Source organism: Thermobia domestica, chromosome 10 (genome assembly GCF_964235325.1).
Source record: "Thermobia domestica chromosome 10, izTheDome1.hap1.1, whole genome shotgun sequence".
NCBI lineage: Eukaryota > Metazoa > Arthropoda > Insecta > Zygentoma > Lepismatidae > Thermobia > Thermobia domestica.
The window spans coordinates 80,353,538-80,380,069 of NC_137463.1; the positions used below are offsets into that span (position 1 = coordinate 80,353,538).

General features: G+C 36.9%; 1 protein-coding gene across 1 annotated transcript in view; it reads right to left on the reverse strand.

The window, feature by feature from the left end:
* The window catches only part of plx (PTB_TBC1D1_like and TBC domain-containing protein plx), a gene marked incomplete in the record, with an annotated part of 324,926 nt that extends 302,459 nt beyond the window's left edge, over positions 1-22,467 (reverse strand). The window contains 2 exon segments of the mRNA XM_081728163.1: positions 18,745-19,030; positions 22,375-22,467. Of these exon segments, the coding sequence (XP_081584289.1) occupies positions 18,745-18,858 (114 nt within the window).
* Positions 22,468-26,532: the final 4,065 nt, after the last annotated feature.

The following is a 26,532-nucleotide window of genomic DNA, read 5'->3' on the forward strand; positions in this document are numbered from 1 at the left end:
TGAAGCAAGCTCTGGCCAGAACACGACCAGAATGGGAGAACAGACATGATAAACTTATTGTTCAACATGATAACGCTCGCCTACATGTCGCAAAACCGGTCAAAACCTATTTAGAAAATGTCGGATGGGAAGTTTTACCCCACCAGACGTTGCTCCTTTGGACTACTACTTGTTCGATTGCATGAACAACGATTTGATTGGACAGCGGTTTACTTCTTCAGAAGATATCGAAACATGGGTCTCTGACTGGATCGCTTCCAAGGATGAGGACTTCTTTCGCCACGGAATCCGTACATTGCCTGACAGATGGGCGAAAGTGGTGGCTAGCGATGGACAATATTTTTCTTAAGGTATTTATGTATTTTGTGTATGTACTACAGCTTCAATGTGTGCGTACCAACCGCACGAATTAATTCCTAGACCAAATATATAGTGAATATTCTACCAGTTGCTGGAGAAAAGTAATTACTTGAATAAAACATGGTACACACATACATAGTGAGAAAGGTTTGGCCATCAAACAATCATGCATGATTTCGTTGTGGAAGATGGTGGGCAGCAGATAAACGGTTTTTGAAATTTATATTGGGATTGGGGCAAAATGACCCCTTAAAATTGTACAGGGTCACCAAAATATAACGTGTTGAATTGAGCAGGGTAATATATTACCCTGTGAATAGTATGAAGTCAGTGTTCCCTGTGATCGAGCGTGTGTCCTTGTTTTGTCATCTGCTGGCATGTTAGAGACCTAGTCTCGAAATTTTTTGATAGTCCCTCTATTTCACTTCGTAATTTCTTTTTCATTTAGTTTTATTTTAGTATTATTTTCATTTTTATAGTTTATGCTCATCGTTTTATAGTTGTACAACTAATTGTTCCATAAACATTTTCAATAAATAAGGAAACTAGCATTTTCTTATCGAAACAAAACATAATTTTGGTTAATATATACAGATGGAGATCAGAAAAATGGAAACATCTGAACGAAATTGCAACTTACCAGATTAATATGGTGTCGGGTCACCTTTAGCCTTCAGAACAGCCTTGATGCGACGTGGGATGGAGGCATAGAGGCCGTGAATGGTACCAAGTGGAATTTTACACCATTCCTCGTGCAGAGCATCGGCCAGTTCTGTGAGAGAGGATGGAGGTGGAAATCCTCGCCGGAGTCGTGTTTTCAAGACGGACCACAGATGATCAATTATGTTGAGATCTGGGGATTGGGCGGGCCAGGGGAGGTGTTGAACTTCATCCCGATGTTCCTCAAACCACGCTGCAACAACGCCAGCTGTGTGAATGGGTGTATTATCATCCTGGAAGATGGCGTCATTGTCCGGGAACAACATCCGGACCATAGGATGCAAGTGTTCTCCTAAAATTGCGACATAATCGTTGGCAGTGATTCGTCCGCTAAGTGTGACCACAGGACCCAATGAAAACCATGATATGGCGGCCCACAGCATCACCGAGCCGCCGCCATGTTTCACTGTTTAACAGTTAGGCGGAGACACTGCAGATCATAAGCTTCTTTGGGCGTTCTCCACACATAAACACGGCCCGTGGTTGGGAATAGGGTGAAGGATGACTCATCCGACCATATCACATGTTTCCAGTCCTCAACGGTCCAAGTTGCATGGTCGCGGCACCATTTGCGCGTGCGAAAGAGTTATGGTCCCTGATATGCGGTTTGGCCCGTGCAACACGACCCGGTAAGTTCATGTCATGTAATTCGCGGCGGACTGTGATTATCGAAACAGGGTGGGGGAGGTGCTGATTGAGTTCCTTCGTCACTTGCTCCGCAGTGGCACGACGGTTCTGTGCGACAATGCGCTTTAATACCCGGCGTGACCTGTCACTCATGATTTTCTTCCGCCCACTGTTCCGCTTCCCCGATGTGGTTTTCCCGTGTGTTGTGAAGGCTGTCATCACCGTCGACACTGTCCCACGCGACAGACCTAACACAGTAGCCACTGCCGTCACACTCACTCCACATAACAGCGCACCAACAATTTGCCCTCTTTGAAAATCTGAGAGGTCTCCCATTTTACACTACCTCCGTCTGCTGCAGCCTCTGGACACTGCTGTTCCACTGCGCCTGACGTAGTATGGAGACCGACCTAACACCACCACTAGCGGTCCGGCGCTGCGGGCGCCACGACACCACTGCCAACCCATACATCTGACGTGTTCTAAACTACAGGTGTTTCCATTTTTTTGATCACCATCTGTATATGTTTATTTGTTTGAAGGATGGGGCCATTTTACGAAGGGTGTTGAGGTAAAACGGTCATTCACAATAGGTCCATTTATTTGAACATAGAACTTGTTTGGTAAAACTTTCACGCCTTCCACTTATTTACATATGTAGAAGAAAGAATATTGTACTGCAAAATCATCGACTTTCCATTCATAGCAACGTTGCTGTTTCAATTTCAAATTTAAGGTGTCCATTATGCCCCCACCTCCCGTACTTTTTACGCATATTCTACAGTACTTGTAAATTTACTTTTCCCTTTCAAGAGAAACTTGCCTAAAATCACCTAAGGAGCTAGTGTGAAATATTCAATGATCTCTTAATTAAACCAATGTCTTTATTCTTAATTTAAATTAATAAAGAAATCACTGAAAACTTCGCAGTCGTTATTTTTTATTTAATTAAAAATAGTTAAGTTCAGACAATCTTTAAGTTCAATCGATTCCTTCGTTTCGCTTTACATCTTTACACAACACCAAGGCTATGAGAAAATGATGGAAATTGATATTTTCAATGGGCTCCGAAGTATGCCGATACTTGTATCCAGTATAGGCGGTGTCTTCAATGATATGCATGCAAAAATATTTAACACTGGACAGTAATTTTACCTCCGCACTGTCTTATCTCCTAAAGAGTTCGGTCAACGAATTACTTCACATATCTTAGCTTGGAAGTTTATAGCTGATACCTTTAACATTTTTCAATGGCATCCAGAGGACACGCATTTTCGTTGGTTTTAAATAACCTTTTAGCACCGAAATTATATGAGATAGGGAGGGACGTGTAGTTGAACATGAGATCTAAATGACAAACTCCTATCCCCCACTCTATACCAAAACTCAAATCATTTAGAGGGGGCGCGGTAGCTCAGTGGTAGAGCGTTCACCTCCGGTGCTTGGGATCCCTGGTTCGATCCCAACTCGCGCCGTGTGGACTTTATGGTGGACACACACCGTGCTCGTGGGTTTTCTCGGGGTTCTCCAGTTTCCTCCCACTTTCTTCATTCCACCATCTCATTCGTTTCTCATCATCACCGTCTCGTTTAGCCTAACCGGCATAAGCGTGGGATGTAAAACTTAAGATTTGGAAGATTTTAAACCATTTAGATACGACCATGTAAGTTTGTGATGTACAATATAGTGTCCGAGAGTTCTGTCGGGTTTCCCAGTTTCCTTCCGCATTCCCATTCTACCAATTATTTCATAATCATTCACCTCAATTAACCGCCTCCAACTTCTAGGGCATAACTGGTGAATGATGAATTAATAATTTGATTCCATTTATTTTATTCAGCCACGAGCGAGGTCTGAAACTGACAAGCTTACATTCAGAATTGAATCAACGACCACATCGACAAACACATGTTCTACCCATGCGGCTGTTCGGAGACCCATTATCGGTTTATTTAAACCAAGTCAGCGATGACAGAAACTACATTAGTAGCACTGCATATGAACACGGCCTTACACAACAATTTGATCATGTCTAGAGCAGAAGTATCCAACTCGATTAGGATTAGGAATCAAATTTCCGGGCTTTCGGCATCTACGGCCATGTTAGCCTGTCGCGTATGAGGGATGACATTCCTCGGCGATCACACTACTCGAGGAAAGGGAAGAAAAAAGGATTTGGGAAGGAAAGAAGCGGCTTTGCACCTCGACATTTGTCAGGTGTGAATGAGGAAGACCAGGAAAACCTCAGTCAGGATGACTGGGCTGAAAAAGCTTTTACACTTTTTCGACCGAGTGTCCCAACCGGGAATGTATCCAACTCGAACAACACTAAATTATTTATACTCTCTGATTTCTGGAGTCGTGTGCATGTCATCAATAATTTACTCATAATTTCTTTAGTATTTACCACATCCTCCGCGCAAGTGACTTTAAGCATAACACAGTGTTTCTCACAGTGTGGGTCGCGGACCGTTTTTAGTGGGTATACACTCAGTAGACATGCTGGACTAGGATGGAATCAAAATCTGTCACGGGGTAGGGCATTGGTCGGGAGTAGTGTTAGCTCTGTGCTACCTTTCTATGGAAACAATTTAACCCATCTTGCCTATGCGTACAATTTCATATGATACAGTTACTGAGAAAGAAATTTACATTACACTTGCTTGATCGTCAATGACTGATATTCTCGTACCGACAGGACCACTATATTCATAAATTCAATTAGTTTAAAAGTGAGATATTTACGACAGACTCAAAAGAAACCAACTAAATTTTGATTTATTAAAATTTAAGCATCGAGCTCTACTTTGTAACATTCCTCGCTCGGGCTGTTCACAACATCTCCAATAAATTACATGTTAATCACTCATACGAACTGTTAATGAACGAACTTGATTAAAGATATCATTTACAAAATTTAATGGCTTTTAAGTACACCACCATTACGTAGAATATTAATGTGTATTTGAATAAAAGTAGGTGGGCCACAAAAGACTTTTTTTTTACTATTTAATGTAGACCGCAGTAACAAGTTTGAGAACCACTGGCATAAAGTGTACTAAGCGCTCGCGTGTCAACAGAAAGCACCTAGTGTGACTTGAAAACGAAACAAAATCTTTACTTATACATCACACGTTTATATCATTTAGCTAAAGGAGACGAATGATTAATAAAAGCGAATGATTACGAGATAGCAGGTAGAATGATAATGTAGGAGGAAATGGGGAAAGCTCAACGAAACCCGTAGACACGATTTTCTTCACCACAAAATCACATGGTCTGAAATCGAACCAAGAACACCTCACACCATAACAGGTGAGCGTCTACCATTGAGCCACCGTGTCCCCTGTGTGTGTCTTGAGTTTTTTTCACTTCTTGTTCCACGGTGATAACTGAAAATGAAATACTACAAATTCCACGATTATCTCCTTCACCCTAAAAGAGACGGATGATTAATAAAAGTGAGCTATTTTGAAATGACTGGTACAATGGAAATGTGGGAGGAAATCGGAGAATATAGAGAAAACTGATGGCGGCAGAAAAGGACCCATCTGCATGGTTCCTATTGAAACGTGATATTTCTGGTATTTGAAACTACGTCTGGTATTTCTGGTTTGCTACATTACGTTTTTTTTTTTTTTTTTTTTAATTCCTCCACTACCCCTGCTCTTGCCGTTTTCTTACGGACTTACCAGCAGACGCATCTGCCCCTAACTCTGTGATAATCTCTCTCCTTTTTTTTTTTTATCTCATCTCTCTTTTCGTTTTGTATACCCAAGTGCTAGGGGGTGGGGCTTTATGACCTGAGTCCTAAAATGCTTATCTCAGGTCTTAGTTTTCTTCTTCTTATATGCGTATCCTTTATTCTGGAAATAAAAGAGAAACATTACGTATACATTTTCGTGAGCCAGAGGGGGGCCCGGGCCCCACCCTGCCCCCACCTTCGGGCGCCCATGATACGACTTTGTTCACCACAAAATCACACCCTAGGATACAAACAGGTCACTATGTCACACGGTCTTTACATTTCCAACCTAAATAAGTAACAAAAAAAGTAGTTTTGCTGAGCTAGAAGTTTGTAGAGAATCGGTCTCGGTCGACAAAAATTATAAAATATATTGCGCTCCCACTCTAAAGGTCCTTTCGCACTCGGACATCAGCCGATAGACTCTCGCGCTCTGAGTTGTGACGAATCAGACCCGAGTTGAACCGTGTTTGCTCCAGGCATCTCTCCGTGCTAATCCGTACCTTATCACAGCAATGCAATGTTGAATTCTGCCTGTGTTCGATGTTCAAGGATAGATTTGTTGCTGCTGTAGCGATTTGTTTCGGTGGGCGCTTCTAACTCATTATACAGATAAAGGGCACACCAAAGTTGTTCATTAAATAACAAACATATCATGGCATGTCAATGGTATGATAATGACCCTGAAGTGAAAAAAGCTCTCTAATAGGAATTTGGTCAGAGGGGAAATTTAAGAACATGCTGTACTGCGCTCGAACATTTAGTGCTATTTTGAACACGTTGTGGGCCCCAAATATTGAGAAGACGCCAGCGCAATTTCGAAGAGTGAAGGAAGTCAATAGGAAATTTGGAAACAACAAACATTTCTCCAAATTTTACGTGGAGATGGATTACATTTTGGGTGATTTTTCTGCGTTTAAGTTGAAAATCAGAGTGAAAGATATTTTAGATATTTTTAAAATATCTGTTCTGGATGGTCCTGGAACAATGCGACTTAACCCAGGCCGTTTCATTCAGTACGAAAAGTCCTTAAGTCTTTTGATTGATGAAACGCTTGTAGAAGGAAATAGCATGAACACTTCTATTGTCCCACCACAGGATACTTCTACCGAACTCTTGAGATAGGCTTGGCAAGACGCCACCACAAAGAATACACAAACGAACCTTTTCTAGTGATTACGGCCACGTGTTTCCGCTACAATGAATTTCAAGGAATAAGAAAATGTGGCATTTGCCTTTCCGCTTGCGCTTTCTTTATCCCACCGTCTATCCTCCATGTCAATAGAAAATTAACGAGAAAACAGCAACAACTTGTGATAATTCTATTCACCTTAATTATTATCCCCATATGACGCTCAGTAATACAGTATTTTGTTCACATTAATTCCATCAATCTATCGTTTTGAAAAAAAAAAACGCTATTACGGATGATTAAGGTGAGTAATGATGGAATTACTGGGGGAATAAGAATGTGGGAGGAAACGGGAGTATTCCGAGAAAACTCACGGACACGATGTTGTTCACCACAAACTTAACTGGCCGGGGATCTAACCAGGTGCCCCACGCACCAGAATTAAGCGCTCTACCACTGAGCCACCGTGCTTTTGAGAACTACTGAAAAGAGAAGTGGCAAATCTAGAAATTACGTAAAAAAATTGGCTTAATTGAAAAAGTAATACAAGCATGGTATCACCGTCCTTATATGCAGGACACAATACAAGCATGCATTGATAGTATGCCAAGACGAATCGAAGCACTGATACAGGCAAAAGCCGTCTCCACCGAATATTAAAGAAATATTCAAGTTCTATTTAGTAAGCAACAGTAGATTGTTGTAACTGTAATTAATGTTACTATGTAATCAGTGTACTACTTCATAAAGTTAGGTAGAACCTATCATCAAATGCTGTACAATATTTTTTAAAAAAAAATCAAGGTGTGTCCAATAATATGGCCAGAGATTGCAGGCTTTATGTCAATCATCTCGAACTGGCCGATGCATGACGTAGAAGCATGGTTGTACGATTGGAGAACGAACGGAGACAACAGATCAAGGAAGGGAAGAAGAGATAGGAGAATAGGATAGAGTATAGTGTTGGCAGCGCATGGATGATCATGTATCTACATGTAGCGTATCTGCAGAACTACAGAACACGCCATCGACATTCTTGTTTTGTCTGTCATCATTGTCTTTTTATTCACGCGAGGTTACTTGTCTCTTCCTTACTTTCTTTGTATATTTTGCTGAGAAGTGCAGGAGCTAACTGTGACGTGAAAAAGCATTCTGTTGGAAATTACTACCCTATGTTTTGTTTGTTTGTTTGTTAAGTAGTTTGATTTACCAAGACTCCCTTATATACAGACACTTCCCCTGTTCGTCAAAGATAGGAATTAAGTCGTTGATGTAGATGATCCATCCAACAGAAGTGGCAGAAATCAACCATTTTCGATTTTAACGTTGATCATTATCGAGCAAAAAATTGTAATAGATAGCGAGAAGCAGTTTTCTGCAATCGATTAAGCGTCCCAATAATACATTTAATTGCGATCCTTAATTCTCTACTAAAACCAGAAGTGGCAGAAATCGAGTAGAACTTCCCGGTTTAATACTGATCTACACAAAGCAAGAAGGATTAGAGATAGCGAGAAGCATTTTGTACAAAATAGATTAGCATTCTAAGAATGGGTACCATCTTCTCTCCTAATCCTCTATTCAAACTGGAAGTGGCAGAAATTAACCACTTCCAGTTTTAACGTTGATCGCTACAGAGTAAAAATGGTAATAGATAGCGAGAAGCGGTTTTCTGAAATTAATTAAGCGTCTCAGGAGAACATATTCCATCTCCATTGCAATATCTCTGCTAAAACCATAACTGATGCCACTTCCAGTTTCAATATTAAGAAAATAATACTCCATACAAACCAAACTCATTTACGTGGTGTACACGTGATTTTTTTTTTTTTACACAGATAATATTGTTTCTTTTTGATAAACACTTTCTTCTGCAAAGTAACTTTCTAGGGAAGAAACAACATAAGTATAGAAGGAGCCCTTCCTTCATCATACTGAATCAGTTGAGGGTATAGTACTCTCCCTGAAAATGTCTGTAGTTTGTTTTTTATTACGTGACAATCATTTGAGCAAGGAAAGTTTATGGTCATCGTTATGACAAATCTGCATAAATAGAAGAAGCATGTTATTACGTATTGACGTTATTCATTTACAGTATATTCCATTGACGATTACACACTTGCAGTATACACAAGAACAAACTCAGTTTTTGGCTCATATAAAGAGGCGAATCAGTTGCAATTAAAATGGCAACTTCTCGTGGTACTGACAAAGAGTTTGACATGGCTAGAAAGCTGAAAGAGATTTTCGAGTATGGATACAAGTAAGACATGACAGTTCATGAACGTTAATAACAGTCATTCCACTGAGAATCTTTCACTGCGATTATGAAGCTGATGACTATGTGGACTATAAGCAAGATACGACTCGATCTAGTTACGGGCGTTCTGTTTGTAGTAGCCTTTCCTTTAATAAAAGAACTTTGTAAATTAGATCTCTCAACAATCTGCGTAATCTCTTATGTATACAACACAATATGCATTATCATTGTTAGATAGGTCAAGGTAGAATCAAAGAGGTCTCGGCATGATTTCATGAAGGTGGTTGTTTAATATGAACTACTTCTGGGAAACTAACTCCTACAACACAGTTACTATTGGTTGCAACCTTTCATTCCTGAAAGGGCCTTGTCAGATATTGATTTTTTAAAAATCAACTAAGACCGGAAATCTCTCATTATGTGATTTTTAATAAATTTCTTTATGGTCTTACGGTAATCACTTTAGCCTTTACGTTTTGCCTTACAAACCTTCCTCCACCGAGACAACAGAAGTTTTCTTTGGCCTGAGCGATGGTTTGTCGTTCTTTATATAATTTTGAATGGGGATTATTTAATTCATACTACTGCAGTGTGTATGTAGCGGTAAACTGTTGCATCTGTTACTACCAAGAAGCTAGTTATGAACTTTCAGGTGCAAATCAAATCCACCATCCTGAGAACTCTGTATCTCGTTATAACCAACGAAGTAGAAGTCTAAGAATTAACTGGGAAAACAGTGAAAGAGCGCTGAACTTTGATGTGAGAAGTACCTAGCTCGATCCCGGCAATGTGAGTTTGTTGTGGACAACAGCGTTTCTTGGGTTCTCCCACGTTCTCATTCCACAAATTACTTCATAATCATTCGCTTTCAATTATCAGCTGTCCTTCATTAGCGTACAAGGTATAATCGTGGAACATAGAACTAGAAATTTTATTTAATTTTCTAACAATAAACTCCTCTGCTTATTAAAATATCTTGTTATAAAAAAAACTGATTAAAAAAGTAGTACGAGGGTCGTACCGAAAATATCTGACAAGGAAAAAATGGGGGGAAACTATCTTAATTTCTCAACATAGTTTCCCTTTAGCTCGGCTTTGAAAATGATTAGACTAAGACTTTCAAACGAAAGTACTGCATCACACAACGATGATTTTTTTTTTTTTTTTTTTTTTTATGTTTACAAATTCATTGAGGACGTTCACTATTGATGGCTGCCAAACAAATATTAAACAACTCATCTTCAAATTTCAAACTTAAGTTTTATAAGATTGATTTTTTCGACCATACTAGTCGTTTTCAAACAACCGCCAACTATAAGTCAGGGTGGGACAACCCTCGTAGACAAAAAAAAAAAGAGGGTACTGGTAACAGTTGACGTTATTTGAACATAAGTGAACTAGAGATGTTACTGATGTTTTAAAAAGTTAAATGGATATTATGGTGAGATATTTTGATGATCTGTTTATTCTTAGTTGTGATTGATGGATGGGGTCATAAATAGATAAAATTTTTGAAGATTAATGACTAATGAGGATTGGAAGACAAATTATTTTTGTGTTTCGAGTTGAGCTTTGTAATTAGTCCTAAAAGTAGTTTGTTTGTTCTTGAAATCAAGCATCTCTTTTAATACCGGGGTTATATGAGATGAGGGACCTAGAGTTTAAAATCGAATCCGAACCACTGAAAGCGTCCAAATTTCAATGCTATCCTAGTAGGAATCGAAAACGAGACCACGTCCGCCAAAGCACGCATACTAGCCACTAGGCCAGCAGGAAGGACCAAGAAGCAGCTGTTATAGCTAGAGCGAGGTTAGGGCATCAAGTTATCTTCGCCGTATACAACTTTTTCGCTTGTGTCTCGTCAATGGTTAACCTCTCATACAATCTCACGGGATGTCAAATCTCAACCAACCAGCAACTGATAAAATAGTATTACGAATACCTTCTACACCAAGACTACGTTAACCATTGAACGCATGGCTCTGAAATATACTCTAATTCGTGGAGGAAATTACAAAGAACGAAGTAAAGTTGTGCGCCTGTTTGAACTTTCGGTTTTCTTGGACTAACTAACATTTCAAGGACAACCCTCGTAATAAATTGGATGAGTATGATTGACGAGTAGATTAAAATAAAAGACGATTCATTATACGAGCCCTTGAAAAGTTCTATTTTCAGATCAATAAAGCCAGGAATATTCCTCATCAATTATATGAAGATGATTTTAGATATATGCTTTGAAAATTACCATGTCGCACACGTCATTTTATCTAAATAGATTAAGTAGCTAATTAATCTACAAAATGATCGTCACCTTTGATTCATACATCAAATTATATATATCGTATCGTTATCATAAAAATTAAGGTTCATTTCATGGACTGCGTAACTCCAATTCCTCGCTTCTTGAAGTCATCACGGATTCAAAATTTAACAATAAATAAATATTAAAAAAAGAAGAAAAAGAAAAAGAAAAAAAAAAGAAAATAACTTCATATGGACACATTCAAATCAGCTACCAGCTTAACCAGATTGTAGAATATTAAAGTTACAGTATTTTAAAAATATAATTATTACTTTTTCCCCTTACTTAGCTTATCATACTAGTTTGTAGTAAAAAAAAAAATGGTTTATTATTTCACGTGTAAAATAATAACTTCTTTCGCTGCCGAAAATGGGATAGAAAATTTATAAATTTCGAAGAAAATTTAAATTTCGAAAAAAAAAAAAAAACACATATATCTATTCTTTATGTCTGGAGGGGCCACGGTGGCTCAGTGGTAGAGCGCTTACCTCTGGTGCGTGGAATCCCTAGTTCGGCCCCCGGCCAAGTTATGGTGAACAACATCGTGGGTTTTCTTCGGGGTATTCTCGTTTCCTCCCATTCTCACCCCACCAATTCTTCCATCATCGTTCACTTGTCTTGATCAATACCTCCCTTAGCCTAAAGGGCATAATCATGGGACGCTAAACAAACACTTCATTTCATTTCTTTATGTGTAGAGACGGTATGCTCAAAATATATTATATCAGAGACATTAGAATGCCTATGAGGAAATCGTACTGAATGAAGAGCTACATTGTTAACCGATATAAAATATTCTACACTTTATTGCAGCTAACCTACACAAGAACTAATAAAAGTATGACTTCTTCTACTTCTTAATATTACTGATCAATATACAGGGTGGACCATTTATCTTGATATGCCCTTCTAACTTTTAAACTATAACTTTTAAACTAATTGACAAAATACGCTGAAATTTTGTACCATGCAAATATCGGTACGGGAATACTGTTTGGCATACTTTGTGTTGCCACAAGGTTAATAGAATCGCCAACCCAACATAAAGTTGTATTTTTTCAAATGGCGCTGTCAGGTTATTACATGTTTCAAATCTACATATAAAATAAAAACTTACAATACCAGATTAATCACCTAGTGTTGTAAACTAAGGACGCTAAGTATCACAAACATAAAAAAAACAATCAAATTTTGAAGGATTCTACAAAAGTAAGAACACAAATGAGACGGACGGCCAAAGTACCTTAATGTTGAATACTACGGTCATCATATGACGTACCGGGTAGGCACAAAGCCGATTCTCCCGAAACAAGTATTTTTTCACATATCGGGGAAAGCAACTTTGTGCCCACCCAGTATTTCGAGCATGTAGAAACAAAGTTACAAGGAACTAAGAATTTTTACTCTTTTCAAAGGACTTTATTTAGTTTATTTCGAAAAAGTGTTTAGATAAATATCTCATCCAAATACGTAGATGATTTTCAATCGATATAAGAATCATAAATGCCGTCTACAGCATTCTGATATCTTAAACCGCTCAGATGATATGAAAAGAAAAATAAATTATTTAAAATGCCGTATTTATGGGAACTTTTTAAAACAAGATTGCTTCTGTATGACTACAATACTTTTTTGGAGGTGTAATTACAATAAGATCTCGGAATTACATAATTTTAGACAGTGTTTTTAAGCAAACAGCATAAGCAAACTTCAATAGTTTTGACTAGGGATGACCAGTTCCGGAATTTCTACTTTCCGGAGTCCGGAAAGTAAAATCGGGAAAATTCCGGAATTTTTCCAAATCCTAGAATTTTGCCGAAATCCAGATAATTTTGGCCATCCTAGTTTTTATCATATCTCCAAAACGATTTGAGATATCCAGCTGCTGTAAACGGTATCGTAATAGTTATATGTATAACCATGTGTGCAATTGAATGAGGTGTTTATCTATGCAGTCTTTCGAAATAAAGCCTTTTTCTTTTTCTTAAAAAAATCAATCTTTTATAAGTTTCTTTATACTCATTTGAAATTCGTCATATCATGATCATAGTATTAATACTAAAGTACTTTGAACATGCACTGCCCCGCCTGTCTCACTTGCGCTATTACTACCGTAGAGCCCACCAAAATCTGAATGTCCGTGATACTGTACCGTTCTTAGGATACAACACTAAAGAACAAACATGACATTGTAAATTTTCGTCTAACATGAAGAGTTGAAATGTGTAATAACCCGATGCAGTGCTATTTCATAAAAATACAACTTTACGTTGGGTTGGCAGCACTGTTAACTTTGTGGTATTACAGTGTGCTACACAATTTACTCCTAGTGCCGATATTTGCATCTACAAAATTTCAGCGCCTTTTTTGTCAATTAGTTTCGAAGTTACAAGGAAGTATCAAAGTAAATGATTCATGCAATACAGTCACTGGACTACCAGCAAATCTAAGTACCAATACAAACTATTCGCACGGTCTATTTGGTTTGGATTGCTTGAACATCAACCTCTACGGCGAAAATATATTGTATGGTCTTACAGAAGGACCATATGTCGCACAGGTTAATGCACTGACACGGAAAGCCAAACCAGCAGGGTCCATCCTATGCCCAGTCGCATATATCTACTATCTAAATTTGAATGTAAGCAAAAGCATGCACACCAAACTCGTTGTCTGTTTACTTTCTGCACAATGTGCTCCAAGTAACACGATAAACATCCACAACTGTACTGCTGGGTGTTTGGGAAGTTTGCTACTATAGCTCGTGATATAGCTTTGTAATAGTTTAACTTGTTAAACTAGTTTTCCATCTTTGTCGAGGATTTTTACATGCCAGACTTAATCTCATCACATTTACGTATTACCGAAAAAGGTTTTCACTCCATATTTTATTTTCATTTTTAGGCTAAATTATGAAAAATATTTCAAGGAACTTAAAATACAATTTATTTATGAGCTAGAATCCTACACTTTTAGATTCTAGCTCAAAAGTTTTAAACAATAAAAGTAACTGTACTGAATTTCTACTCTAATCGTTATACAGTATCACACAAATGCAAGGATTGAGTATCCCGCACGTATCATGATAGAATAGAAGCTTGACCTTCTTATTTAAATTTGTAATAACATGTATTATACTAAATACATGGAAGTGCGTCGGGACCGTAATACGGCAAATTGTGGAGGCGTTAAAATATTAAATAATACTTTTGATAAAGTGGATACTTTCAAATATTTAGGATCAATATTAACAGACGAAAATCATATTCACGAAGAAATTAAATGTCGACTAAAAGCAGGGAATTCGTGTTACTATTCGGTTCAAAATCTCTTGTCGTCGCGAATTCTGTCGAGGAATTTGAAGCTTAAAATATATAAAACGATAATCATGCCTGTTGTTCTGTATGGTTGCGAAACATGGTCGCTTACTCTGAGGGAAGAACATAGACTGAAAGTATTTGAGAACAGGATCCTGAGAAGAATATTCGGACCCAAGAGGAACGAGAATGGGGAATGGCGGAAGCTTCATAACGAGGAACTACATAGTTTATACGGTTTACCCAACATTGTTAGGGTCGTCAAGTCTAGGAGGCTTAGGTGGGCAGGTCATGTAGCTAGAATGGAAGAAAGTAGAAACGCTTTCAAAGTCTTGACTGGTAGACCCATAGGAAAACGACCATTAGGAAGACCTAGGCGCAGATGGGAGGATAATATTAAGATGGATCTCGCAGAGATAGGAATACAAAGTAGAAACTGGATCCAATTAGCTAAGGATAGAAGTCAGTGGAGAGCTTTTGTGAACGCGGCACTGAACCTCCGGGTTCCATAGGCCATAGAGTTAGTTAGTTAGTTAGTTAATAACATGTATTATATTCACTGGAGGTCAAAGTTCTATTCCATCACAACTTAACATATCGCTCCTCGAAACAAGAAAAAGTGATCGAAGTGGATTAACTTGATGCAGATTAACTGAATGGTTGGCATGAACAAAGCTGCAATCAGTAAAAGCCAAATTTTACAGAAGGCCACAAAAACGTTTCCAACACTTCTGTAAGAAATGTTGGAAGTAAATTTGATAACATAATGTTAAGATTTCAACAGGGGCGTAAATAAGGGCCCCAAGCCACCACGGGGCTCCCAAATCGTGATGTAGGGCGTAGAGAAGGGGCCCCATTCCAAGTTGTCGGCGGGGTGCCCTCCCCAAGCCCTTAGTTACGCCACTGGATTTCAATCTCATCTACCAATATCCCTGGAAGTCGTTATTTTTTCCTATCGTTGAATGTAACGTTATTCCATTTCAACGGGTTACGCTTTAATAATAATAATAATAATAATGATAATAATAATAATAATAATAATAATAATAATAATAATAATAATAATAATAATAATAATAATAATAATAATAATAATAAAAAGTTACAACGTTGTTCGTATGAACTATTCACTTATACACAATAAAAGATCTATGAAAGCAGATGGCTTCAGTAAGAGTTGAATGCTGAAAGGAAATAATGAATCTATAGATCTGCACACTGATTCAGGCTCAACGACGAAGATGATGCAACAGATTCAAAGAACTTCTAAAGTGAATGAAGTAATAATTACGGATACAGTGTGTTTAATGAAGAATAGTAAATGCTTTGAAAGATAAGAAACGCTATATTATAGAATTTGGGCAGATTTTAATATCATGCCCGTTTACATACCCTCCGTGTAGGGCCTAGTTTTTGGCTACTTATCCTGACGACCAGGGGCGGATCCAGAGGGGGGCGATCGCCCCCCCACAAGAGGAAACTTTTTTATTTTATATATAAATAAACCCATCCATAACAAGTTTGGAGCTCTTAAAAATAGTAGTATTACCGCCGACCGCCCCCCCAGAAGTCCGTCCTGGATCCGCCCCTGCTGACGACGGTCATACAGTTATTGTCCGAAATATATTAATGTTTCTTGTATATTGTACGTTATATTAAAAAATTGACAAGTGAAAGAGCTCATATTTAATTCTTATCGTTATTCTTATAGCCTCCACCTGAATCGAACAAATGTCACTAAAACAACTTGTGAGACATATCAAATTCTCTGTGAGAGAATTAAAAAAAAAAAAAAAATGGAATTTTATTATGTGTAACAAAATAACAATTCACTTCACTTTATGAAATAGTACTCAACTACATTTGCAGAAATAACGGGTTCACGCACTTTTCTTAAAATATGCGATTATCAATTTCTTTAAATTATCATATTTCGACTAAATACACTAGTAAAAGTGAAAACAACAACGTTTTATTAAGCGGTATCGCATCGCAAAACACTACACAAACTCGTGGAAATGGGACTCGAACTAAAAACTCGATACCATAATGTGATGCTTCAAAAGTCAATTTATTATTACGTCAGTTTCTCTGAAATAATGAGATGAGGTATTTAAAAAATAATAATAATAAAAAAAAAGTGAACTGAAAGTATGGGAATGGAATTGTAGCCTATCTTAATATTTTATTTAGTAATGAAATGAAATGAAATGTCTCCTTTATGTCCATGTTTATGCCCTTCAGGCTATAGGAGAATGATGATTTAACTAACATGAATGATTATGAAAAAATGAATGAATTGGTGGGATGATCATGTGGAACTAAATGGGAAAATCTCGAGTATCGCGAAAGAAAACCCACACCCTCCCCGCTGAACTAGTGGCTGGCGCGTGTGCCTTTAGTGCACTCCGGGTTCAATTCCCAGTGGGAGCGCACAAGAATAAGTAACTTCACAATCGTTCACTTTCATTAATTATTCAAGTGTTCTTCATTGCCATCGAAATGGTATAGAAAATCAAATGTAATACAAAAATTGCCTCAGCTTAACGATATTGATATAACTTACTTAAATTATGCTTATGCATTTATCCAGATGAAATTTCAAGAACCGTTCTTGTCAGTTATTCAAAAAACACCAAGGTAAAAGAAAAATACACACCAAATCGTCCATATCTAACGCTTTCATACAAATAAAAATATTGTAATTAAATATAATTGGCCAACTAAATAAGATTCCTACCATTGAAATTCAGCAAGGATATTAATAAAATAAAATAAATAAACCGAACTGAGAAGCACAGAAATGTCAAGAAAGCATTTCACTGAACGTAACGAACATCAGTCTTCCTCCACTCCTATTATTAGCTGCACCAGTATGCCTTTTAAACGTACGCATAAAGAGAATTAAAAGGTAGATTTAACGTTAACTCTTTTCTTTTTTTAAAAAAAAGAGAAACTACTTACAAACACAGCTCGAATTTTTTGTTTTATCAACGTCCCAATTCTAATTTAAGCTCTTAGTTTTTATATAACAGATAATTAGATATGCGAGTTCTTTGACTATGGTGTTTTTTATTCATCGAATGACAAAGGAAGCAGAAGCAGTATTTGAAACTTTTTCGCTTGGATAAATACATAGGCAGAATAAGATCAGTTAGTAAATCATTACATTATGAGAAATGGAATAGTTTAAGAAACTGCTACTACCGTACACAAAGTAAAATAAAATATAAACACTGCTAAGGAACACCGATTAAAATAACGGAGTAAACTAGTCAAGTGATCAGTGAGCTAGGTAAACACCGTATGTTTTCCTCTTACACAGTTGTTGTCCAGCGCCGCCACATTCTAATTGGCTTAAAACCCCATCAAACTCAATGTGAAGCTTATGCAAGATCGGCTGCAGTCCATGAGGTGACAGTATTGGTTGGTCAGAGCTGTGCCCTTTTTCCGTACCGAGGCTATACGAGGCATAGTCTACAGTTTAAAGTGAAATTCGAACCATCATAATGCGTTCTAATTTCAAGGCTATCCCACCGGGAATCGAACCCGGCTCCAAATACCAAAGGCACGCGTGCTAGCCACAAAACTAGTTAAGAGAGCAAGCTGACAGTACTGTGTTGGATTGTTTTGGAGGCATTCTTGCCACTTCTGTGTGTATGTATGTGTGTTCAGGCCATGTACAGAAGTACTTTCATTCAGTAACAATTTCTCCCCTCTATTCGCAAAAAATAAACCGATTTCGACATTGAAGAAACGGAAAGGAAAGAACATTGTTAACTTTACAATCTTGAAAGTTTAACAAGATAAAAAGAGGACCATGCTTCTGTCCGTGTTATATTAAAATGAACTTTGAAAACTGTGTGTACTTATTTATTTATTCATTTACTTTAAAAAATGATTAAGTTACTTCGAGAAGTTTTGGATCAAAGATAACGTTGAAGAGTTAATTGTTGGCATCATTTGGATAATGTTCTGTGGTAACAAGAGAAAAGGAACTGACTTTTCTCAAATGAGAAAAGGCCTCTATTATAACTAGAGATGGTTCGTAAAGGAAGTTACATCAATTAATAATAAAATTTTAACGCTGCAAATTAAGGTACGAAAACTTGTATACAACGATTAGTGTATCATGTATAACTTTTTCTTTCCTCAGTCTGAAGCAATAAAAGTTTTGATTTTTACCGATGTAACTTCCCTCGCGATCCGCCTCTGAACAATACTGATGTTAGTTCTTATCATTCATTTATAATTAAGAATGCAAATAATATTACTTACCTTTTGCCTCGTTCCTCTTCTCTTGATTTCCGCTATTATCCACGGCAACATAGGCGTGGAAAACCTTTTATCCATAGCAGTGAAACCGAGATATTGCACTGTATACGACTTCATATTGTTTTATTAGATACCAAAAGCCCGCGTGACAAACTGCTATGAGTAGACGATATTTGCAAAGGCACTGGAAAGGCACAATGGTGTTTTCTGATTCGAGAATACACCCTGTTTCATCGTTCAGTATAATGTAAGTATACGTTCATCTTTTTGGAAGTTAAGTACTTGAGACCTGAAATGAAGAAAATAAAAAGAAATCGTTAGCATTTGTCAGGGCTTTGTAAACAAAAAACTCACGAAATGAATATCTTACATAAACATTTCACTTAATCACACTTACATTCTACGAACAACATAAATCTCAAAAAAGATTGACTGTCGGAATGAGGTCTAGATGTTAAAGAGATAAGGAGAAATAAATTATGATTATGAAAAATAAACTCCAGAAAAAAAAAAAACTATGATTATGAAAAGATGAACTCCAACCCGTGATGATTTACGCTTGTTTGTGATTCTCCTCAAAACATTAGAACACATACCAGATATTAAGTCAATATTAAGGTACGTTAAAAGCGAAATGAAATATTTTATTTATATGGACACAGGACATAAAATAATACAGGATAATCGATAACTCGTCGCTTCAGAAATATACCACCTAAATTTTACCTAAAGAATTGTATCATATTCGGTAGATTCCTTTGTTTCCAGACCCATACATTGAGTTTGGTGGGCGCTAGTGTCCTGGGGCACTTAACATTTCAGTGACTACTTTGCGTAACAAGACAGATTAAAAATAACAATAATAATAATAAAATAAAAAAAAACACGCAATGAAAACATATCGGTATGTGATTAACATTCAGTTTTTTGTATTCTCAAAATATGCACAACTAAAAAAAAAAGAAAAGAAAAGAAAGAAAAATTAAGTGGGATAATACAATATTAAGAATTTTTCATTTGCTATTCACTTTATCTTAACGTACTAAGTAGAAAGAAAATTGAAATTAATGTGTGACACTGGATTATAATACTGAAATAGACGGATTTGTTCAAGGGGGTAAACTGGCATTTACTGTAAGGTAAACATTCCCCAATTACAGGCCAGTTCATCTATTGGTGATTTAGCAATAAGTCCCATGTCGTTCAATCACCATTGTTTCTGGCTACGCACATAATCCTCGATTCGAAACGAATGTTTTTATGATGAGTCCGGGAGGGGGAAAGAAATAGTTGAGACATACACAGCAGCTAGGAATTGAACAAACTGCATTTAAAATATATATAATTTATAAAAGAGAAAAGTTACAGATCAAAACTGTTAAGTAAGTTTGAAAATACTGCCTCTTTTTCTGTTGCTGAGGGGACAGATGTCACTGATCATAGGAAGATGGGCATTCTTGTTCTATTGATGTATATTAGGCTTACCTAAATATATTCTGCACTATTCTTTGTATCGTATTACAGAAATCAGACATACTTTGCAACTAAACTTATCAAAAAAACAACAGTACTTATAATCTGTTTCAGTCAACAAATTCATAATGTTCAAAACTTCAAAACAGACTCGCATCCATAGGATATCACCTGAGATCCTCCCCCACCCCTCTTCCACTATTCCCAACTAAGTCTTATTTACAGAACCCTGGCTACTCAAGTCTATTTAAGAACACCTGTAGTCTTACTCAAAAGTTGAAATGTAAACAAATGTTAATCTTTTTCGACTGTCTGGAACCCATATTACAATCGAATATATCGTAATACATGAATGGGCCTCAGAGTACGTCTACTGTGGAGAGTGAAACAAAACTTTATACGGAAATAAGTCTCCTGTCGGTAGGACAGCTCCTGGTAAGTACGAAATGACAATCTAACTAAAGTTTTTATTTGTCCTGAGGAATGACAGTGCTTTACAATAATGGTAAAAAGAATGGTAGTATCTAGGAGATCATACAAAATAAATAAAATAGCTAATAATAATAAATGTTTTATAAACATTGTGTTATATGTAAACATAGATAACATGTTATATGTAAATATAGATAACAAGGCTCTGGGTTAAATAATAATAATAAATAAAAAAAAGTAGAAGCCCGCTAATGTTCAGTATGTAATAATCAGTTATAAAAATGTATCAAGAAACGAAAAACAGAAATCAATCAACGGATTATTAAATGAGTACGAATAACGAGTGTATTATGATGCAGAACGCGAATACATAGGAAATAAGCTAGTTTAACCAAATTAACGATCTAGGCCTAAATACTCACAAAACTTTTATATCTTCCACATGTTTTTCCGTGCTGCACAGCGATCAGGAAAAATACCATGTGCATTATTTTCAAACTAAATGTAACTTTTCGTCAATGGAATATCATTACTTTAAAAAAATACCTCGTGCTAAACTTTACCTACACTTATTAATTCTCAACCGGTTGGTCTGTTCCCATTACTCCCTATAAGCAATGCACAGTTTTGCACAAATTAAAATGAAAAAACCGGCCCCACGCTTCTTAAAGAGTTACTCATAAACGTAAGTAAACATGTGAAATAGCTTGGTAAGATCTACACACATTGCAAGCAAAAATACAACATGATACACATACGGACGTAAGAAAATTCTTTCAAAGAAGTGTGTGATTTCTTTACTGTACAAACAAGCAAATTAAATTTCACTCATAATTGTTAATACAGCTCGTACTTAGGGAGGGATTTTCATTAGGCATCTAATGTATGTTTAACAATATTTTATAACGAATAATGACATTCAACAGAAATGGCAAGGGTAACAGTCAAGAAAATCAAAATACGAATTAAACGTTTTATAAATCTCTAACGTTAAATGGAAACATAAATACATTTTTGAAACAAGATTAGAATTCATTTTGTAGAGTTGAGTTTAACGTCCCGTTCAGCAGCGAGGCTATATGAGACGTGGACCTACTGATTTACGTGGAATCCGAGCCACATGAGCTTCCGCCGGGAATCGAACCCAGGCCTCCCACGCCAAAGGCGCATGCGCTAACTGCTTACCCACGAAGGTGCTCTAAGATCAGATTTTATGTCAGAACAGGTTTTTTAAGACTACTGTTTTGCAATTCACAGGTCAATTTCAGACCATTAGAAGCAAAAAGCATTATGAAAATGTTGCACAATTTTTAAAATGTCCTTGAAATTAAATTATTGCCAAACGTAGCAAATCCTAATGCGAAAAAATGAAATGGTCAAGTTTTATACTAATAGACTGCTATTCGAAATTGACAAATGATACTTTCTGATATTGTTATAAACATGATTCAACGAGTACCTCAGCTCATAAAATTAAAAACTATATTTCTGTTTTGATTGGCGCGAAATACAGAAGCAAAGTTTTTTAAACACCTACTATCAACAACACTGATTTTGCACGTACAACACGGATTTTGGTAAAGCCATTTCGATTACCAAATTGACATGCATTCTCACGCAGGTAAAAGAAAAAATACTATTTAACTATAGAGTACATAAGTTTCAATTGTGCTTATAATAGACATTTGCATATCAACATCTCAAGTGCGCATTACAAACAACACTTACCTAATCACATAAAACCAGATCAGACGACCACAACACCAGCTGACCGAACATAAACTCAACGACCACCTTGAATATGTATTCAGTAATTCCCGCTAGGTGTCGACTGACGCTATACAAAATATGAAAATATGAACATCACAGTGCACAACCTTTCCGTACTATAGGTCCATTACGATATAATATGATGAATTATCATGTTAAATATTGTAATTTTTGTATATTATTGCTATGTCTAGAGACAAGAGTGTGTAACTAAAGCATATAAATATAAGAAATGTGGATAATATAAGCTACATTTTTTTTAAATAATTTGAAATATAAACGTAATTATCGTACGTATTATTTTCGAGCTACAAATTATTGTTCCCTAACAATAAAATACATCTTTTTAACATAACCTAACCATTGTCAAATAAACTTCCGAAAAGGAAAAAAAAATAATTTTATAAATAGTAGTTATCAGAAATGAAAAAGAAAATGTGATTAGATTAAATGCTATCAAAGATAATGAACATTGATGAACAGTACGTCCTATTAATCTTATCTCCACGTCATTTAAAAAAAAATAAACGATTTTTCTTTTATATTAATTGTAAACTGAAAAGAGTTATCTTGAATGGAATATAAATTACTGAAACGTCACTCCAGATAACGTGAAGTGACAGCTTGAGATACTTCGCAAATGAACGAAATATGTATGTTGGTGACATCTATTAACCATCATAAAAGGTTCTTTACACAACTGCAAGGTGCTGCCATCTCTCAGAGCTTGAAAGAATTACGTAGACATTACTTAAACTAGGAAAAGAGAAATTGAGAAGAGTTTTAATTTATTAATGGCCAACACAGGGCACGCGCTCTACTAAAGTCGCACTCAGCCTCAGACCCCTAAAAGCCACGGAGGGATTAGAGCGGGCAGTTTCCGCGCTAAATTATTTTCTGACCCTCTAAAGCAGAACACTGGAGAGAATTTTATAATTGACTCAAAAACAGATACGAAATTATTCTTATTTATCAAATTAAAATCAGTTTAGCGTATTTTACTAATTTATGCGTAAAATCATATGCTTCTTGCTAGATGCATAATTTTCTATTGGTCTTGTTCCATTTCAAAAATTTTAACCTCAATTATTTTATTATTGCAGTGACAAGCATCTCAGCAGTGGGACCAGATGTACTTCGAAAGAGTATCTAATTCCATTGAGGACTATGCGAATACAAATCAACTGAATGCAAGCGGTGAATAAAACAGGTCCGTACAGCTTCATCCGCGTTTGTAGGACCTACTTTATACCATCGATATTCGCTTATATATTTTCTAGAAACAACGAAGTAGAGAATTTTGTAGGGTAGCAAAGAGGTGAGCAATTCTTTATCATATAGAATATGAATAAAATCCATTATTATACTCAGGATCCAAATTCTTGAGCAGTCCTGACTTCTATATATATGATCAGGGGCGGATCCAGAATATGATCAAGGGAGGGGCTAAACCATATTTTGCCGTTTTATCCAGTGTAAAGCAGGATTGATGCCCACATTATCCAGTGTATATCTGAGCGTCGAGGGGGGACTATAGCACCTCCTTGGATCTGCTACTTTATCTATATCTATCTATCTATATATATGGTCTGGATAGGTTGGATATATGGTCTGGATATCAATATATATGGTCTGGATAGAATAGGTTGAGGGTTTAGTCTTTAGGTGCGTATACATAACGAACATAAAAACTAGGTACTTTGATATGTCAGGGCTCTGAAATGTGTAAATACGTACCTTATATTGAAATCTCGAATTTTACTTTTCTTCACTGTCACAAGATCTTCCCATCGTTGTTAGGAAGCTTTTAAAACAGTACGTTTACATATCTTGAAATTTCTAATAGGAAATACTATTCCCAACTTCAGTTTTTCTTGTATAAAGGCAACGAAGAAAGTTTTGTCGCTTTTTCAACCACCGCATTCGATCATCTATATATCACCTAAGACGTACCTGGAAGACCAAAAGTAGTCCCCATCAGCATCAACGACCTTCTGCCAACGATCTGGAAAGCCATAGAATCTATCGCGGTAGAACTTGGTGAGCTGCACCTCTACTAGGGATATGAACTAGCGTCCTCTAAGGTGATTGTTCAATGAATGGAACAGCTGATAATCGGATAGTGCAATGTCCGGGGAGTATGGCGGACGCAATAGTGTTTCCCATTAAAGGCGTAAAATGGGTCCCAGTCATCCTAGCCACTTGGGGCTTAGCGTTGTCCTGTAACAGAAGTACCCCTTTTCGATTTAAACGTGCTGGCTGCAGAGTTCTGAGTTTTTCTTGAACACGGCTCAACTGCTGACAGTACACAGTTGCATTGATGCTCTGACCAACTGGTAGCAGTTCCCGATGCACGATACTGCGAACATTCCACCAACACATAAGAGGACCTTCTTCCGGTTCAGTGCTGGTTTCGGCTGTTTTGGAACTGGTTCATGGGATGTTAAGCAATGATGACGGCGCCGTGGAGCTTCGTACAGGACCCGCGTGCCATCACATGTCAATACCCTGTCCAGAAATGGCTCTTTCCTCAGAGGAGACAGCAAAGAAACAGGTGTTTGTTCGCGTTTCCTTCTGGCGCGGAGTCAAATCATGTGAGACCCATCGATACAACTTGTAGTGCTTCCCAAGTTGATGAAGGTGCTGCCGAATGGTTTCTCCAGTCACATTGAATTGTAGTACCAGTTCCTCACATGTTTGGCCACTGTTCGCCTCAATTTCTACCTAAAGATCTTCATTTTGTACACGTGTTGGTCTTCCGGCACCTGGTGTGTCATCGAGTGTTTCGTCACCGTCCTTAAACTTATCAAACCACAGCTGCACTGTCCGCATAATCACGACACCCTCACCTAAGGCCTGCCATGTCTTCCGACCCGCTGCAGCGGCATTTGACACCAGTTTGAACTCGCACAGCATAAACGCTCTTATGACTTTCTGTGGAGGTTGCATGTTCACCCCGTCCTTATGCAAGTTCACAGTGTAACCGAACTGCCACAACCAGGTAGTATGTTGGAAATACTCACAGCAACATCTCCATTAGCATTCAACTCACGGTGTGAAGCCATTTGAACACAGACCTTCACAAAAAGGGAGATTTTTTTTTGTTAGCTTTACTGAACAGTATGGGCAAATGGAAACCCTGAGGTTATCGAGACTCTTATCCAAAGATAGAAATATTTGTTTCAGAACACGTTTTATAGACCTATACAACGTTATAAGGTCGTATTTATCCTGAGTTGAGCGATCTAATACGAAGTAATTATGAATATTGAGCGATTTCAAGTTAAATATGGTCAAGCTTGTAGAATTTTTATGCTCAGATTTGAAGTTATATATATATGTTAGTAAACTCTACTTGATAAATAAATCAGAACTTCGCAATTAACAAGAATCAAATTATTGTTGGATCTTGATGTCAATAATAATAATAATAATAATAATAATAATAATAATAATAATAATAATAATAATAATAATAATAATAATAATAATAATAATAATAATAATAGGATGGGTTCGGTTGAAATTAAGCGTTTATTTGAAGCACCGACAGAAACCGAGATGTGGATATACAACTTAATGTAGGTGTACCTGTACCGGGAATCAAACCTACTTCTCTCTCGTAAACCTAAGGTGAGGTAGCAAAAGGAGCAAACTAAATGATGAATTTCGATCCTCTCTACATAAATGGTGAGGGAAGAGAGAGAATTTATAATTCAGTTTCTCGTTTTTTAGAATGCACCGTGAGTTTTGCTGTTAATAAATTTTGTGGTTTTTCTCCGAAAAAAAAGAACGTTGTCGTGGCTTTTGCCTTAAAAGAACTGGTTATGCTACAAAATCAATTACAAGAGACTGAATAGTTACATTTTCTAATACATAATATGAATATTTAATACATTTAAATCTTGCACTATTAATAGGGACCCAGAGTTACAGTTTGAAGTTAAGCTACTGCAGTGAGACAATAATTTTCGACACACCAGAACTTCGAAAATAGCAAAATTACGCACTATAATTCCGTCAGTCTTTCTCACAGCACTTAAGAACACTAAATATGGGTGATATGGCAAAATCCGGATAATTTATAGAAAAATGAGAGGACAATTACTAGAATAC